This window comes from Balaenoptera ricei, chromosome 19 (genome assembly GCF_028023285.1).
Source record: "Balaenoptera ricei isolate mBalRic1 chromosome 19, mBalRic1.hap2, whole genome shotgun sequence".
NCBI classification, from domain to species: Eukaryota; Metazoa; Chordata; class Mammalia; order Artiodactyla; family Balaenopteridae; genus Balaenoptera; species Balaenoptera ricei.
This window is the reverse complement of record NC_082657.1, coordinates 59,326,867-59,343,122: the sequence shown is the minus strand read 5'-3', so window position 1 is coordinate 59,343,122 and position 16,256 is coordinate 59,326,867. Positions and strand designations below refer to the sequence as shown.

Here is a 16,256-nt window from a genome sequence, read left to right as displayed (position 1 = left end):
AGAAGGACTGATTGGGGGAGGCGTTGAACATGTCTAACTTACAGCAGCAGTTCTCAGGAAGGAGCCCCGGACCCCCTGAGTCAGAAACGCTGGTGACGGATCCCACACTTTGTGGTTTAACATGCTCTCGGGGGGATTTGAGCCTGGGCGCCAGGAATAAACACCTCTGAATTCAAGATCCGACCTTCACGGGGCTGCGTTTTCCGGGTTGGGACCGTTTCCAGGATTCTGCCATCCTAGCCGACTGTATCGGGTCGGAGAGGTGGTCTCTACTCAAAGTGCGGTCCGGGGACCAGCAGCACCCGCCTCCGCAGAGCTCGTGAGAAACGTGGACTCTCGGCTCCACCCAAGGTGGGACGAATCAGCATCTGCCTGTTAACAAGACCGCAGGTGATTCACGTGCTTGTTCGCCTGGGGAGCCTCGCCAGGAAGTACCTGCTGACGGCCTGGGCCTTTGCATGCGTGAGTCTACAGCTCCCCGAGGAGGGCACACGGACCCCCTTCTGCAGATGGGAAACTAGGCTCGGCGCCCCTAGCAGATGACGGATGGGGGTGGGGGCCTGGGAGGCATGCCGGGAGGAGGCGTTGGAGATGGTGAGATCGGTGCAGCCTCCCTGATCTCTCCCAGCTGAGCTCCCTCTAACCCTCGGGGCGGCCGGGAAGGCCCCTCCCCCGGCAGTCTTAAGACTCCCGTGCTCAGGCCAGAAGTCTCAGAAGCTACAAGTTCTTGGGACGGATGGCCCTGACCTCTTGCCCGTGTCCTCCTAGGTTCGGGGACGTGACCCCAGCACGTGCTCTCTAGGGCTCCCATAATTCATGACTCATTTGCCCACCCCGGTGGAGCTAGAGCCTTCCTCCCACCCCTCTGGGTCCTCTGAAGTGAGCCCGAGTCCCCGTCCCTGATGGCCCAGGACTGTCTGTCGCCTTGAAGATTGGACTTGGTGGTAAGGACCAGGGGCTGGAGCCCCTTCGCTGTGGAAGTTGGCCTGGAGGCGGGTGGGTGGGTGAGAACAGCCATGGGGAGGAAGGAGCTGGGGATTTGGAAGAGAAACGGGGTGGGGGAGGGCAAGAGTGCCCATAAACAAGGTTGGAAGTTGGGGGGGGGACTGGAAGTTATGGGGCAGGTGGTTGCATAACGCTTTGGAAAGGGGGAGCAGATGCTCAGGAAGAGGGGTACGGAGGCTGGGGTGGTTGAGACAGACGTCTTGGCTCTGGCTGGATCGAGGAGAGACGCATCCCAGCTGGAGAAGGTTACTGTGAACTGGGAAGACGGTGCCGGGACCACCCCGTCTCTCTGCCCCTCTGCTGCTTCTAGCCATGGAGGGACAGACCCCAGGAGACAGAGGCCTTTCGGAAAAGCCGGTCCCCACGGCCGTCCGCCCCAGTCTATCCTCACTGGGTGCTATCTTCATTCTCCTGAAGTCCGCGCTGGGCGCCGGCCTGCTCAACTTCCCATGGGCCTTCCACAAGGCGGGTGGGGTGGCCCCCGCTTTCCTAGTGGAGCTGGTAAGCCCCTGGGGAGCATTTTGGGGCGGGGGGGTGGTTCTCTGGGGGCAGGTAGGAGCTTAAGTTTATTTTTCCAGCTAGAGCCCTGGGCATTGCTTTTGCAGAGCTGCCTGTCTCCGAAATTACTCCTGTGGCTTTTGGTTTTCCATCCCGCTCAGCTCACGAAGGGAGAAGGGAATCCCCCTGTAGGCCCGGGCCGAGAGCATCCTCTATGCGGCTGAGGGCCTCGCAGCCAGGCGGGGTGGAGGGGGAGGGGGAGGGGGAGGGGGAGGTAGAGGCGCGGCGGGTCCCTGTGGAGCGCGCGGCACCTGTAGCCAATGAACCTGGCCTTTCAGCCGGGGAGGCGCTGTCTCCGAGCCACTGATTGACTTATCTTGCCTCCCGGTCTCGGCTCCACAGTGAAAGCCCAAATCCCGTGGGCAGGTCAGGACTGAGGCCGCTGTGACGCCCCCAACCTGCACGGTGTCAGCGGTGTTTGGCCAGTTCTGCTGGCTGCGTGTGGAGCCTGAACTCTCTCCCTTCCCAGAAAGTTCCAGGGCCTGACCGTCCTCAGCGGAAAAGAGCTGCTGATTAGCACAGCTTCATGTTATTAGCAGGCTTTTCCTTGGGCTGATAGGAATCAGGCATTTCGTGGTAAGCTCTTTGACCGGCATCATCTCAAATGCTTTTTTCTGGCAGCTGGCTGATAATGGCCTCATTGGTGGGCCCACGGGGCCTCTCTTGTCCTTCTGGAAGCTTCCAGATGCTGCCCTGTTCAGCGTCCGGTGTAGCCCGTGCCGCCCCCATGCTGGCTGAGCGCCTGTCTGGCGCCGGGTGTCTGAGACAGTGTGGTCTCCGTCCTTGTGAAGCTTGTTCTAACAGGGAGCTCGGACAAGATTCAAGAAGTCGAATGAGACAGTGTCAGATGGTGGGCAGCGTGACGGTGGGATGACATCTGTGGGAGCGGGAGCGGGAGCGGGGCAGAGAAGCCCGCTCCAAGGCGGCGCTGAGCCCCAGCTTGTCCAGGTGCACGTGGCGGGCAACAGAGCGGTGTTTGGATGTGTGCGGCAGAAAGGCCGCGCTTCCAGAACAGGGAGCCCGACCTCCAGCCACAAAGGGTCAGCGACAGAGCGGATGGGGCCCGCGTGGGGGTCCGTGGTCAGGCACAGACGGACCAGTCCGAGGAAGCCAGGCAGGGCTGAGGCAGGGACGTGGCGCGCCGCTCCCCAAGCTCCGTGCGGGGTCTCCCGGCACCTTTCGGGGGTACGGATGCTGACAGCCCGGGTTTGGGTGGGCCTGAGATCGCGCATCTCTGACAGGCTCCCGGGTAACATGGATGGTGCTGGGGTGGCTTGCTGTTTGCACAGCATGGTCTAAAGATCCCATCTTGAGCAGTCAGGCAGGCTTCAGGAGAGAGGACCCCAACTGTGAATAAATGGAAACTCCTGACAAGGGAAGAAGTCAGGCTGGTAATCAGCATTTCCTGACTCTCCCCTCCTCTTAGCCAGTGAGACTTCTGCCCTGTCCCCAGTTACAAGGCCTCCCCTCGGACGGGAGGAGTGTTTAAACATCCCTGCCACTGGGAGGTCAGTGGTGTGAGGTTTTTAGGTCTCTAATGGCCCCATGAGCACTGGAGGGTTAATGAAATTAACGAACCTGCACCCTCCTCGGCTCCAAAGAGAGGCGTGCCTGGCGAGGGGCTGTAAGGGCTCTTTGCTGACTGGCTGCTAAGAGGCTCGGGGACTGTCTTGAGGGTCAGCCACTCCTGCGTGGACAGCTCACTGTGTTAGCAGAGACGCACCTTCACTGGCAGAGGCTCAGCCTGACCCCCAACCCGCCTTCCCTTCCTTTCATCCCCAAATACCTACGAAGCACCTGCTATGTTCTGGGTGCTTTTCTGGGGCTAAATGGTAAGCAAAAAAGACACGATCCCAGTGTCCATGGAGCTTAGAATCTGGTGGATGAGAGAGGCAGGGATCCTCACGCTGTACACTCAGTTGTGAGTATGTGGCCTCAGGCCCCTGGACCTGAGGACCACAGCCTGGGCAGCGTAAAACAACAGAAGTGTATTCTCTCCCAGTCCTGGAGACTGCAAGTCTGAATCAAGGTGTCGTCAGGGTCCTTCCCGCCTCTCCAGCTCCTGGGGGCTCCAGGCATTCCTTGGCTTGTGGCCACGTCACTCCAATCTCTGCCCCATCGCCACATGGCTTTCTCTGTGTCTCCTCGTCTTCTGTCTCTTATTAGGACACTTATCATTGGATTTAAGGCCCACTTGGCTCATCCAGAATGACCTCATCTCAAGATCCTTAATTTCACCTGCAAAGACCCTTTTTCATTTAATTACATGTTCATTATTTGCATCTGCAAAGATGGCTGCCAGTAAGTCCCTTTCACAGGTTCTGGAGATTGGGATGTAGACAAACCTTTTGGGGGATTCGACCCACCACGGGGAAAAAAGTGGGCCCACGAAAGATGTGGTTCTGCCAGAAACGGAGGGTTGAGCCCACCTTGGGGGTGAAGTGTGGGGAGGCTTCCTGGAGGAGGTGACCTTGGAGAGGAGGGGGGAAGAGTAGGGGCTCCCCAGGTGAGGGACAGTGGTGGAGGCAGAGTGGTGGTGTTACAGGCAGAGGAACCGGCACGGGCAGAGGTCGAGGGGCTGGAGGGAGCGTGCATGTTCCTCCTGGCTCTGAACTTCCAAGTTTCTGTCAGGTGGTCCAGTTAGATGTTCCCTTCAGCAGCCCTAGTTTTGGCTGCTGGCGTAAGAACGAGTCTGCTGTTCAGGGGCACGAACTGTGTCTGAAGACGGCCATGCTGGCTCTCCCCGGGCTTCTTGGCTGAGCACCTCACAGCTCCTGCATTGTTCTCTTCCATAGAAATGTGGGAGGGGAGTTTGGCCGTGGAGACCAGGTCCAGCTTAGGGACAGGTAGCCGTCCATCCTGGAGAGGCTCAAAAACATTTAACTACGTGGGGCAAGTGGGTCTCAAATGCATCAGTTGAGGCTGGGGGGGGGGGGGGCGTGGGGGAGAGGTTATCGAGTGGCGCAGATGATTCGGAAAGCAGTTTGTAAGAAATTGCCAGACTTGAGCACACATCTACCCTGACACCCAGGAATTCCACTCCTAGGTGTGTGTCCAGGAGAAGGAAACGTGGGTCCTCAGAATGACTTATTCTAGAATGCTCAGCTCTTCCTTCATAGTAGCCCAAAACGAAGAACAGCCCAGATGTCTGGCAACAGGGGACTGGATCAACCAATTGTGATTCTATCCACACAGTGAAATAGCACTTGGCAAAAATAGGAATAAATTTTACCGATGTGCCCGATAGGGCTGGCCCTCACAAAAGTTACCACTCAGTGGAAAGCCCGATAAGAAAATGGATAAAAGCAGAAAAATATTAGAGTGGTTTTTTTCTGGGCACGGGGACAGAAAGTGACTGGGAAGGGACAGGAGGGAACTTCGGGGACGTGGTAACATTTTGTGTCTTGGTAGGGGTTTAGGTTGCACATGTACGTTGGTTATACCCCTTCCAATGATATACTGATACACACTTAAGACTTTGTGCATTTCACTGTGTGTAAATTTTATCTTACAAGGGAGAAGGACTGTAAACAAATAACAAGCTCTAGCGATATGCATGCCCAAATCTTTAGGGGGAAGTATGCTAATTAGTATCCACAACTTGCCTTGAAATGTACCCCCAAGTTTAGATGGACACATGGACGCATGGTAGAGGTGTGATAAAATAAGCAAAGTGACCTGCTCCTAGTAGAATCTAGGTAGTGGGTGCATGGCGTTCATTGTAAAATTCTTCCAACTTTCCTAGATGTTTGAAAATATTTCAGTGTTGGAAAAAATTCCAACAGAGCACTGGAGAGGGAGTCTGGAGAATAAGAATGACCATCATTTCTTGAGCAGTTACCACGTGCCAGGCACTGAGCTGAGTGAGTTACGTGCTTTGTTTAAAGCAAATGCATCACAACCCTCCAGTAAGGTAGATGGTATCATCCCCATTTCACAGATGGGAAAACAGAGGTTGATGGTGGGCCTCATGCCACAGAGCAGGTGAGTGGCAGAGTTGGAATTGAACCCAAGTATGCCTGCTTCCTAACCACCATGCTTTACGGCTCTTCACCTGCAACGCATGTGATCTTAGGAAAGTAATTTAAACTCTGGGTTTCTGATACCTCATTTGTCCAACTGGTGTGGAGTGGTGGGAACCCCAGATTCACAGACGTAGAGCCAGCGCGGCCTCTGGAATCCACCTGCTTTGCAGCTCTGGTTTCAAGGGAGGGGGCTGGTGGCTTGTCAGGTAGAGGCCCTAGGCTGCAGGCAGCCGTGGCCTCTGCAGGTGAGACCCAGAGGGAGTGGTATCAGCATCCTGGGGGGCGGTTGTGGGCACGCCTGGCCCCATGGTCCTGTTCTGCAGGTCTCCCTGGTCTTCCTGATCAGTGGGCTGGTCATCCTGGGCTATGCTGCCTCCGTCAGCGGCCAGGCCACCTACCAGGGCGTGGTCGGAGGGCTGTGTGGCCCCACCATCAGGAAGCTGTGCGAGGCCTGCTTCATCATCAACCTGCTCATGATCTCCGTGGCCTTCCTCAGGGTGATCGGGGACCAGCTGGAGAAGTGTAAGTACCTGCCCTGGAGTTAGGGGCGACCCCCGGTGTGGAGCTCAGGTCTCCCGAGCTCCTGGTGGATGAACAGGATGTGGACATTGGGCTCGGGCCCTTGGCAAGCAGCGGAGGCCGAGACCACTCCCAGCTCCTAACGTCGTGGCGAAGGGAGATGCAGGGTTAGTGATTACCACCGTGGTGAGAGTCAAGGAGCTGGAGGGAGCTGTGCTGGGGTGTCCAGTGGTGACTCATTTTACAGACGGGGAGGTGGCACCAACTGCAAGGACACCCCTGGGAGAGAGAATCAGTAACACCTTGAATTTGGGGACGTCAAAGACGCTCAGCCCCATGCCGCGTTGGCCTATAGTCCCCCCACTAACAATTTCCCTCTAAGCACTTCTTTGGCTGCACCTGACCGATTTTGATATGTTCTGATTTCACTTTTATTCCGTTCAATCCTTTGCTAATTTTTGCTATGATTTCTTATTTAACTCATGGGATGTTTAGAATTGTGTGATTCAATTTCCACTTATTTGGGAGTTTTCTAGTTGCCTTTTTGGTTTCTTTTTTTAAAAATTTTTTTATACAGCAGGTTCTTATTAGTCATCCATTTTATACACATCAGTGGACACATGTCAATCCCAACCTCCCAATGCATCCCACCACCACCACCCGCCCCCCACCACTTCCCCCCTTGGTGTCCATACGTTTGTTCTCTACATCTGTGTCTCTATTTCTGCCCTGCAAACCGGTTCATCTGTACCATTTTTCTAGGTTCCACATACATGCGTTAATATACGATATTTGTTTTTCTGAGTTACTTCATTCTGTATGACAGTCTCTAGATCCATCCGCGTCTCTACATATGACCCAATTTTGTTCCTTTTTATGGCTGAGTAATACTCCATTGTATATATGTGCCACATCTTCTTTATCCATTCGTCTGTCGATGGGCATTTAGGTTGCTTCCATGACCTGGCTATTGTAAATAGTGCTGCAATGAACATTGGGGTGCATGTGTCTTTTTGAATTATGGTTTTCTGTGGGTATATGCCCAGTAGTGGGATTGCTGGGTCATATGGTAATTCTGTTTTTAGTTTTTTAAGGAACCTTCATACTGTTCTCCATAGTGGCTGTATCAATTTACATTCCCACCAACAGTGTAGGAGGGTTCCCTTTTCTCAACACCGTCTCCAGCATTTTTTGCTTGTAGATTTTCTGATGATGCCCATTCTGACTGGTGTGAGGTGATACCTCATTGTAGTTTTGATTTGCATTTCTCTAATAATTAGTGATGTTGAGCAGCTTTTCATGTGCTTCTTGGCCATCCATATGTCCTCTTTGGAGAAATGTCTATTTAGGTCTTCTGCCCATTTTTTGATTGGGTTGCTTGTTTTTTTTGTTTGTTTTTTGGGTTTTTTTTTTTTCATTTTGAATATGACTTTTATTCTCTTTCAGCAGGTACAAAACAAAGCAATAAAAATGATTATAAAAATAACTGATGAAGATAACTCAAAGGATAGGTATTATACGCTTAGGCCATATTTGGGGGTTCTGAAAAGCTAGATGTCTAAATATTTATCAAACTTTAACTTCAAATGATTTTGAAGAGGTATTAGTTCAGAATTAATCTAAATCCTACTATTAGCTTTGGGCTTTGTTTGAACAAAATGAATATGAAATAATCAATTTGTTTAACATATAAAAGTGGTGTAAAAGATAGACATTCTTCTCCAGTCAGAAGCATAGGGCCATAGTTTTAGCTCTAGAGAATAGGATGGAAGTGGAGGAAGTTACCTCTGTTCGAAGAAGTGAAAATGTAACACAAAAAATTTCATGCGAAAATTCAAAAGGGAAAACATTAACTGATAATGTCACACATAATCGTCAAGGTCCCTAGTACTTGGAGCATTAGGAATGCACCCACTCTTGTTTCAGGCGCTACCAGATTACTCATGTCTTAATTTTTCTCACTCTCTCACCTTCTTTCTCAGGTTGTCTCTACAGCAGGGAATTCCCTAAAATAGAGGGAAAAGTTTCCAAAAATTAAAACCTAGTCACCTATTGCTTTTGATTCTATTTATTGTGGTCATTGAGATACACACAACTGAATTACAAAAAGGCCTTTCAAAAATGTGTTGCTTATGCTTTAATTCGGCATTCAGCACCTCCAAAACCACTGAACAAAATAAACCACTGGACAAAATATTTGTATGGCCCCTCTGTCTCTACATATCCATTCCTGCTTACTTATCATTCCTGGAAGGAGCCATGTGTAAATTTTATTTCCTGACGTCTTTGGTCATGCCATTATCAGACTGCAATACCCTTTGAATTTCTCCCTCTCCTTCTGTCCTGTCCTCAACCAATATTGCTGTCAGTACAACATTTTTAGCAATGGAAATTCTATTCACACATCAAGACCAAGCACAAAAGATTGATTTCTCTCGAGTCTTCCTCAACCCTTCCTACATAATACCAAATTAATTGCTCCTTATAAATGCTTCCACTCCATTTTCTCATTTTATGAGATTTGTTTTATCTGTATTTCAGTTTGGCCTCTTCGTTCTTGCCTTTCCTACCCAATGGTCAGGGCCTTGAAAGTAGTAGAACATTGTCATAGCTAAAAGCACAGACTCAATGGGTACATGCACTTCACTGAACACCTTTTATCTTACAAACTAAGGCATCTGGTGAGTTGTTTAACCTTTTTCGCCACCTTTATATTCTTGCGTGAATAATAGCCTCACAAAATAGTGTTATGAGAATTAGATTAAATGACATATTATATTTAAGTATGATGCCCAAAAGAAATGTTGGAAAAAAATGTGCTAAAGTAAATGCTAGAAAAAATTTTAATTAGCTGAAAGTAATGGCCATATAACGAGTACATACTCATTTTGTGACTCGTTCATAAAACCCAGCATAGTGTCATGCACATAATTCCACATCTGAGCCCCTATTAAATTGATATCTGTAACTGGTTTCTCTAAATTCTGAAAGCCAAGAGCAAATATCTTTCAACGACTATAGTACTCGGGAATTCTGAGGTTCAAAATTTTCTTGGGTTGATACACTTCTGTGAGTTACCTGCATGATTTTACGTTTCAGTTGCATAAACCGTGGTCTCTGCATAATATTGTTTTTTATGGATAAGTGAGTGAAACCCAGAGCATAAAGTCCCAGGTAGATAATAAAAGCAAGGGCTACGCAGGAAAAATACATAAGAGTTTAATATTACATATCTCTCATTCTCGTTTGGTGCTAAGAGCACCTCTAATTTAAAGCTACCAGAAACAGAGAGTCTTTACAAACCACCTGGGTGTGAGAGACACAGTGAACCTGCACCCTGTGAAGGAGAGAATTTCGCCACACGTTCTCTGGGCTGCACAGAACCAGCTGCTTAGACCGGTGGATAATTTCACTCTAGCTGATTTGGCATGAATGCAAGGAAAACAAACCTCTTTAGTGGACTTGACTCTCAGGCTCATATCAATCTTGCAGTAGTAAACTCTGATAATTTTACATTACTGTGTTGTAGTGAAGAACATGATTTATATATATTAAGCACTGAAATCACCCTTTAGAAGAAAATCCTTTAAGATCTGAAGAGACCTGTGTAGGTTTTAATCTTTAAGTTCTATTAACAAAGCAGTCAGAATTTTCCTTTTGTATATATTTTTATATTTATTCTCCTAGCCAACTCCAACAATTTTCTCTACATTCTTCTAAAATTAATGGTAATAGTAATAATAGTTAAGTACATTTTGGAGGACTACTATTTTCTCAATGAAGGTTTAAGTATTGAGATTGAGGAGAAGCAGCTTGAATCACAGACAAGCGGAAAGTTTGAGCATCACAGAAAGACCCTAGAAATATCTTTTGAAATGTTTTCTGTAACAATTCCTGTCAAGCCAGGAGGGTTGGTGCTCTGTTACTAAGTGAACTGAGACCTGAGGACATTGGTGTCAAATTCGTTCTTTACCAAAGTTTTTTTTTTTTAATTAATTAATTAATTTATTTTTGGCTGCATTGGGTCTTCATTGCTGCACGGGCTTGCTCTAGTTGCGGTGTGCAGGGGCTACTCTTCGTTGCAGTGTGCAGGTTTCTCATTGTGGTGGCTTCTCTTGTTGCAGAGCATGGGCTCTAGGTGTGCAGGCTTCAGTAGTTGTGGCATGTGGGCTCAGTAGTTGCGGCATGCAGGCTCAGTAGTTGTGGCATGCGGGCTCAGTAGTTGTGGCATGCGGGCTCAGTAGCTGTGGCACTTGGGCTTAGTTGCTCTTAGGCATGTGGGATCTTCCTGGGCCAGGGATTGAACCATGTCCCCTGCATTGGCAGGCAGATTCTTTTTTTTTTTTTTTTTAAACTGGTATGTCTTTTAAGCTTTTTTTTTTTTTTCCAATCACTAGGATTCTCTTCCTTCCCTTTTTTTTTTTTTTTTTAATGTCTGTTACTCAATTAGTTTGACTTTAAATTTTACTTATTTATTTATGGCTGTGTTGGGTCTTCGTTTCTGTGCGAGGGCTTTCTCTAGTTGCGGCAAGCGGGGGCCACTCTTCATCGCGGTGCGCGGGCCTCTCACTATCGCGGCCTCTCTTGTTGCGGAGCACAGGCTCCAGACGCGAAGGCTCAGTAATTGTGGCTCATGGGCCTAGCTGCTCCGCGGCATGTGGGATCTTCCCAGACCAGGGCTCAAACCCGCGTCCCCTGCATTGGCAGGCGGACTCTCAACCACTGTGCCACCAGGGAAGCCCCCCCTATTTTTTTTTTAATAGTAATCTTTTATTTATTTTTATTTATTATATTTATTTTTGGCTGTGTTGGGTCTTCGTTTCTGTGCAAGGGCTTCCTCTAGTTGCGGCAAGCGGGGGCCACTCTTCATCGAGGTGCGCGGGCCTCTTCACTATCGCGGCCTCTCTTGTTGCGGAGCACAGGCTCCAGACGCGGAGCACAGGCTCCAGACGCGCAGGCTCAGTAGCTGTGGCTCACGGGCCTAGTTGCTCCGTGGCATGTGAGATCTTCCCAGACCAGGGCTCGAACCCGTGTCGCCTGCATTAGCAGGCAGATTCTCAACCACTGCGCCACCAGGGAAGCCCAGTGATACACCTCTAGTAGCAATCTTAATGCTTCATCCAGAATAAATATCACACGAGAGGAATATCCAGAGGTTATTTTTATCTCCTTTCTCTAATTTAGATGATCGCTGCATTCAAGTCTTGCTGCGGTCGCCAGGCGCGGAACCCGAGCCGGGAGCGTGGCTGGGGGTGGCGGGGTGGGGGCGCAGGGCGCCGCCGGGCACTCGGCCCGGAGAACTTGGGCCGAGCCTCCACCGCGGTCTCTGCCAGCGGCGCAAGCAACACATCCAGTTTGAACTTTCCAGCTCTGGGCCTGGCTGCTTGATTTTTTTAAAATATTGAGCTGAATGAGCTGTTTATATATTTTGGAGATTAATCCTTTGTCCGTTGATTCATTTGCAAATATTTTTTCCCATTCTGAGAGTTGTCTTTTCGTCTTGTTTGTAGTTTCCTTTGCTTTGCAAAAGCTTTTAAGTGTCATTAGGTGCCATTTGTTTATTTTTGTTTTTATTTCCATTACTCTAGGAGGTGGATCAAAAAAGATCTTGCTGTGATTTATGTCAAAGAGTGTTCTTCCTATGTTTCCCTCTAAGAGTTTTATAGTGTCCAGTCTTACATTTAGGTCTAGAATCCATTTTGAGTTTATTTTTGTGTATGGTGTTAGGGAGTGTTCTAATTTCATTCTTTTCCATGTAGCTGTCCAGTTTTCCCAGCACCACTTATTGAAGAGACTGTCTTTTCTCCATTGTATATCCTTGCCTCCTTTGTCATAGATTAGTTGACCATAGGTGCGTGGGTTTATCTCTGGGCTTTCTATCCTGTTCCATTGATCTATATCTCTGTTTTTGTGCCAGTACCATATTATCTTGATTACTGTAGCTTTGTAGTATAGTCTGAAGTCAGGGAGTCTGATTCCTCCAGCTCCGTTTTTTTCCCTCAAGACTGCTTTGGCTATTCAGGGTGTTTTGTGTCTCCATACAAATTTTAAGATTTTTTTGTTCTAGTTCCGTAAAAAATGCCATTGGTAATTTGATAGGGATTGCATTGAATCTGTAGATTGCTTTGGGTAGTATAGTCATTTTCACAATATTGATTCTTCCAATCCAAGAACATGGTATACCTCTCCATCTGTTGGTATCATCTTTAATTTCTTTCATCAGTGTCTTATAGTTTTCTGCATACAGGTCTTTGGTCTCCCTAGGTAGGTTTATTCCTAGGTATTTTATTCTTTTTGTTGCAATGGTAAATGGGAGTGTTTCCTTAGTTTCTCTTTCAGATGTTTCATCATTAGTGTACAGGAATGCAAGAGATTTCTATGCATTAATTTTGTATCCTGCAACTTTACCAAATTCATTGATTAGCTCTAGTAGTTTTCTGGTGGCATCTTTCGGATTCTCTATGTTTAGTATCATGTCATCTGCAAGCAGTGACAGTTTTACTTCTTCTTTTCCAATTTGTATTCCTTTTATTTCTTTTTCTTCTCTGACTGCCGTGGCTAGGACTTCCAAAACTATGTTGAATAATAGTGGTGAGAGTGGGCATCCTTGTCTTGTTCCTGATCTTAGAGGAAATGCTTTCAGTGTTTCACCATTGAGAATGGTGTTTGCTGTGGGTTTGTCATATATGGCCTTTATTATGTTGAGGTAGGTTCCCTCTATGCCCACTTTCTGGAGAGTTTTTATCATAAATGGGTGTTGAATTTTGTCAAAAGCTTTTTCTGCATCGATTGAGATGATCATATGGTTTTTCTTCTTCAATTTGTTAATATGGTGTATCACATTGATTGATTTGCATATATTGAAGAATCCTTGCATCCCTGGGATAAATCGCACTTGGTCATGGTGTATGATCCTTTTAATGTGTTGTTGGATTCTGTTTGCTAGTATTTTGTTGAGGATTTTTGTATCTATATTCATCAGTGATATTGGTCTGAAATTTTCTTTTTTTGTACTATCTTTGTCTGGTTTTGGTATCAGGGTGATGGTGGCCTCATAGAATGAGTTTGGGAGTGTTCCTTCCTCTGCAGTTTTTTGGAAGAGTTTGAGAAGGATGGGTGTTAGCTCTTCTCTAAATGTTTGATAGAATTCACCTGTGAAGCCATCTGGTCCTGGACTTTTGTTTGTTGGAAGATTTTTAATCACAGTTTCAATTTCATTACTTGTGATTGGTCTGTTCATATTTTCTATTTCTTCCTGGTTCAGTCTTGGAAGGTTATACCTTTCTAAGAATTTGTCCATTTCTTCCAGGTTGTCCATTTTATTGGCATAGAGTTGCTTGTAGTAGTCTCTTAAGATGCTTTGTATTTCTGTGGTGTCTGTTGTAACTTCTCCTTTTTCATTTCTAATTTTATTGATTTGAGTCCTCTCCCTCTTTTTCTTGATGAGTCTGGCTAATGGTTTATCAATTTTGTTTATCTTCTCAAAGAACCAGCTTTTAGTTTCATTGATCTTTGCTATTGTTTTCTTTGTTTCTATTTCATTTATTTCAGCTCTGATCTTTATGATTTCTTTCCTTCTGCTAACTTTGGGTTTTGTTTGTTCTTCTTTCTCTAGTTCCTTCAGATGTAAGGTTAGATTGTTTATATGAGATTTTTCTTGTTTCTTGAGGTAGGCTTGTATAGCTATAAACTTCCCTCTTAGAACTGCTTTTGCTGCATCCCATAAGGTTTTGGATCATTGTGTTTTCATTATCATTTGTCTCTAGGTATTTTTTGATTTCCTCTTTGATTTCTTCAGTGATCTCTCAGTTATTTAGTAACATATTGTTTAGCGTCCATGTGTTTGTGTTTTTTACATTTTTTCTCTGTAATTGATTTCTAATCTCATAGCATTGTGGTCAGAAAAGATGCTTGATATGCTTTCAATTTTCTTAAATTTACTGAGGCTTGATTTGTGACCCCAAGATGTGATTTATCCTGGAGAATGTTCCATGTGCACTTGAGAAGAAAGTGTAATCTGCAGTTTTCGGATGGAATGTCCTATAAATATCAATTAAATCTATCTGGTCCATTGTGTCATTTAAAGCTTGTGTTTCCTTATTAATTTTCTGTTTGGATGATCTGTCCAGTGGTGTAAGTGAGGTGTTAAAGTCCCCCACTATGATTGTGTTACTGTCGATTTCCTCTTTTATAGCTGTTAGCAGTTGCCTTGTGTCTTGAGGTGCTCCTATGTTGGGTGCATATATATTTATAATTGTTATATCTTCTTCTTGGATTGATCCCTTGATCATTATGTAGTGTCCTTCCTTGTCTCTTGTAACATTCTTTATTTTAAAGTCTATTTTATCTGATATGAGTATTGCTACTCCAGCTTTCTTTTGATTTCCATTTGCATGGAATATCTTTTTCCATCCCCTCACTTTCAGTCTGAATGTGTCCCTAGGTCTGAAGTGGGTCTCTTGTAGACAGCATATAGATGGGTCTTGTTTTTGTATCCATTCAGCAAGCCTGTGTCTTTTGGTTGGAGCATTTAATCCATTCACGTTTAAGGTAATTATTGATATGTATGTTCCTATGACCATTTTCTTAATTGTTTTGGGTTTGTTTTTGTAGGTCTTTTTCTTCTCTTGTGTTTCCCACTTAGAGAAGTTCCTTTAGCATTTGTTGTAGAGCTGGTTTGGTGGGGCTGAATTCTCTTAGCTTTTGCTTGTCTGTAAAGCTTTTGATTTCACCATCGAATCTGAATGAGATCCTTGCCGGGTAGAGTAATCTTGGTTGTAGGTTCTTCCCTTTCATCACTTTAAGTATATCATGCCACTCCCTTCTGGCTTGCAGAGTTTCTGCTGAGAAATCAGCTGTTAACCTTATGGGAGTTCCCTTGTATGTTATGTGTCGTTTTTCCCTCGCTGCTTTCAATAATTTTTCTTTGTCTTTAATTTTTGCCACTTTGATTACTATGTGTCTCGGCGTGTTTCTCCTTGGGTTTATCCTGTATGGGACTCTCTGTGCTTCCTGGACTTGGGTGGCTATTTCCTTTCCCATGTTAGGGAAGTTTTCGACTATAATCTCTTCAAATATTTTCTCAGGTCCTTTCTCTCTCCCTTCTCCTTCTGGGACCCCTATAATGCGAATGTTGTTGCGTTGAATGTTGTTGTGTTGAATGTTGTCCCAGAGGTCTCTTAGGCTGTCTTCATTTCTTTTCATTCTTTTTTCTTTGTTCTGCAGCAGTGAATTCCACCATTCTGTCTTCCAGGTCACTTATCCGTTCTTCTGCCTCAGTTATTCTGCTATTGATTCCTTCTAGTGTATTTTTCATTTCAGTTATTGTGTTGTTCATCTCTGTTTGTTCTTTAATTCTTCTAGATCTTTGTTAAACATTTCTTGCATTTTCTCGATCTTTGCCTCCATTCTTTTTCTGAGGTCCTGGATCATCTTCACTATCATTATTCTGAATTCTTTTTCTGGAAGGTTTCCTATCTCCACTTCATTTAGTTTCTTTTCTGGGGTTTTATCTTGTTCCTTCATCTGGTACATAGCCCTCTGCCTTTTCATCTTGTCTATCTTTCTGTGAATGTCATCTTTTTGGTTTCTGCCTTAAATGCACCATGGTCAGAGAACACACCTGTATAATTTTGACATTTGAGACTTACTCTGTGCCTCAGCGTGTGGTCTGTCTTGGTGAGCTCTTAAAGGGTGTGTATTCTGTGGTTCTTTGGTACAGTGTTCTAGAACTCTCCATTAGGTCAAGGTGATCCAGAGCTTTGATCAGATCTTCCATGACCTTGCAGATTTTTGTGGGAGTGGGGCAGTGGCGGAGTCTAGTTATTCTGTCAGGTTATGAGAGAGAGAGTGTTAACATCTCCAATTATGATTGCAGATTTGTCTATTTTTCCCTTTAATTGTATGAATTTTTTGCTCATGGTTTTTGCAGCTCTCTTATTAATAAGCACACACAGTGAATTGCCTTTTTATTATGAAATTTCCCTTTTTGTCTCTGTAATTCTTTGTGAATATACCTGTGAATATAGCCTCTCCAGCGTCCTTAAGATTAGTGTTTGCACAGAATTTCTTTTCCCACTCTTTTACTGTGAACTTTGGAATTTTAAAACACACTTCTTGTAGACAGCATATGGTCGGGTCTTGCTTTTT

At 45.9% G+C, this 16,256-nt stretch overlaps 1 protein-coding gene across 1 annotated transcript in view; it reads left to right on the top strand.

Annotated features, from left to right (window-relative positions):
• Window positions 1–380: 380 nt before the first annotated feature.
• The window catches only part of SLC38A8 (solute carrier family 38 member 8), a 34,839-nt gene continuing 18,963 nt past the window's right edge, over window positions 381–16,256 (top strand). The window contains exons 1-4 of the mRNA XM_059904756.1: window positions 381–462; window positions 769–944; window positions 1,316–1,506; window positions 5,912–6,110. Coding sequence (XP_059760739.1) covers window positions 1,318–1,506; window positions 5,912–6,110 — 388 coding nt within the window. The 5' untranslated portion in view covers window positions 381–462; window positions 769–944; window positions 1,316–1,317. The remainder of the gene's footprint in view (window positions 463–768; window positions 945–1,315; window positions 1,507–5,911; window positions 6,111–16,256) is intronic.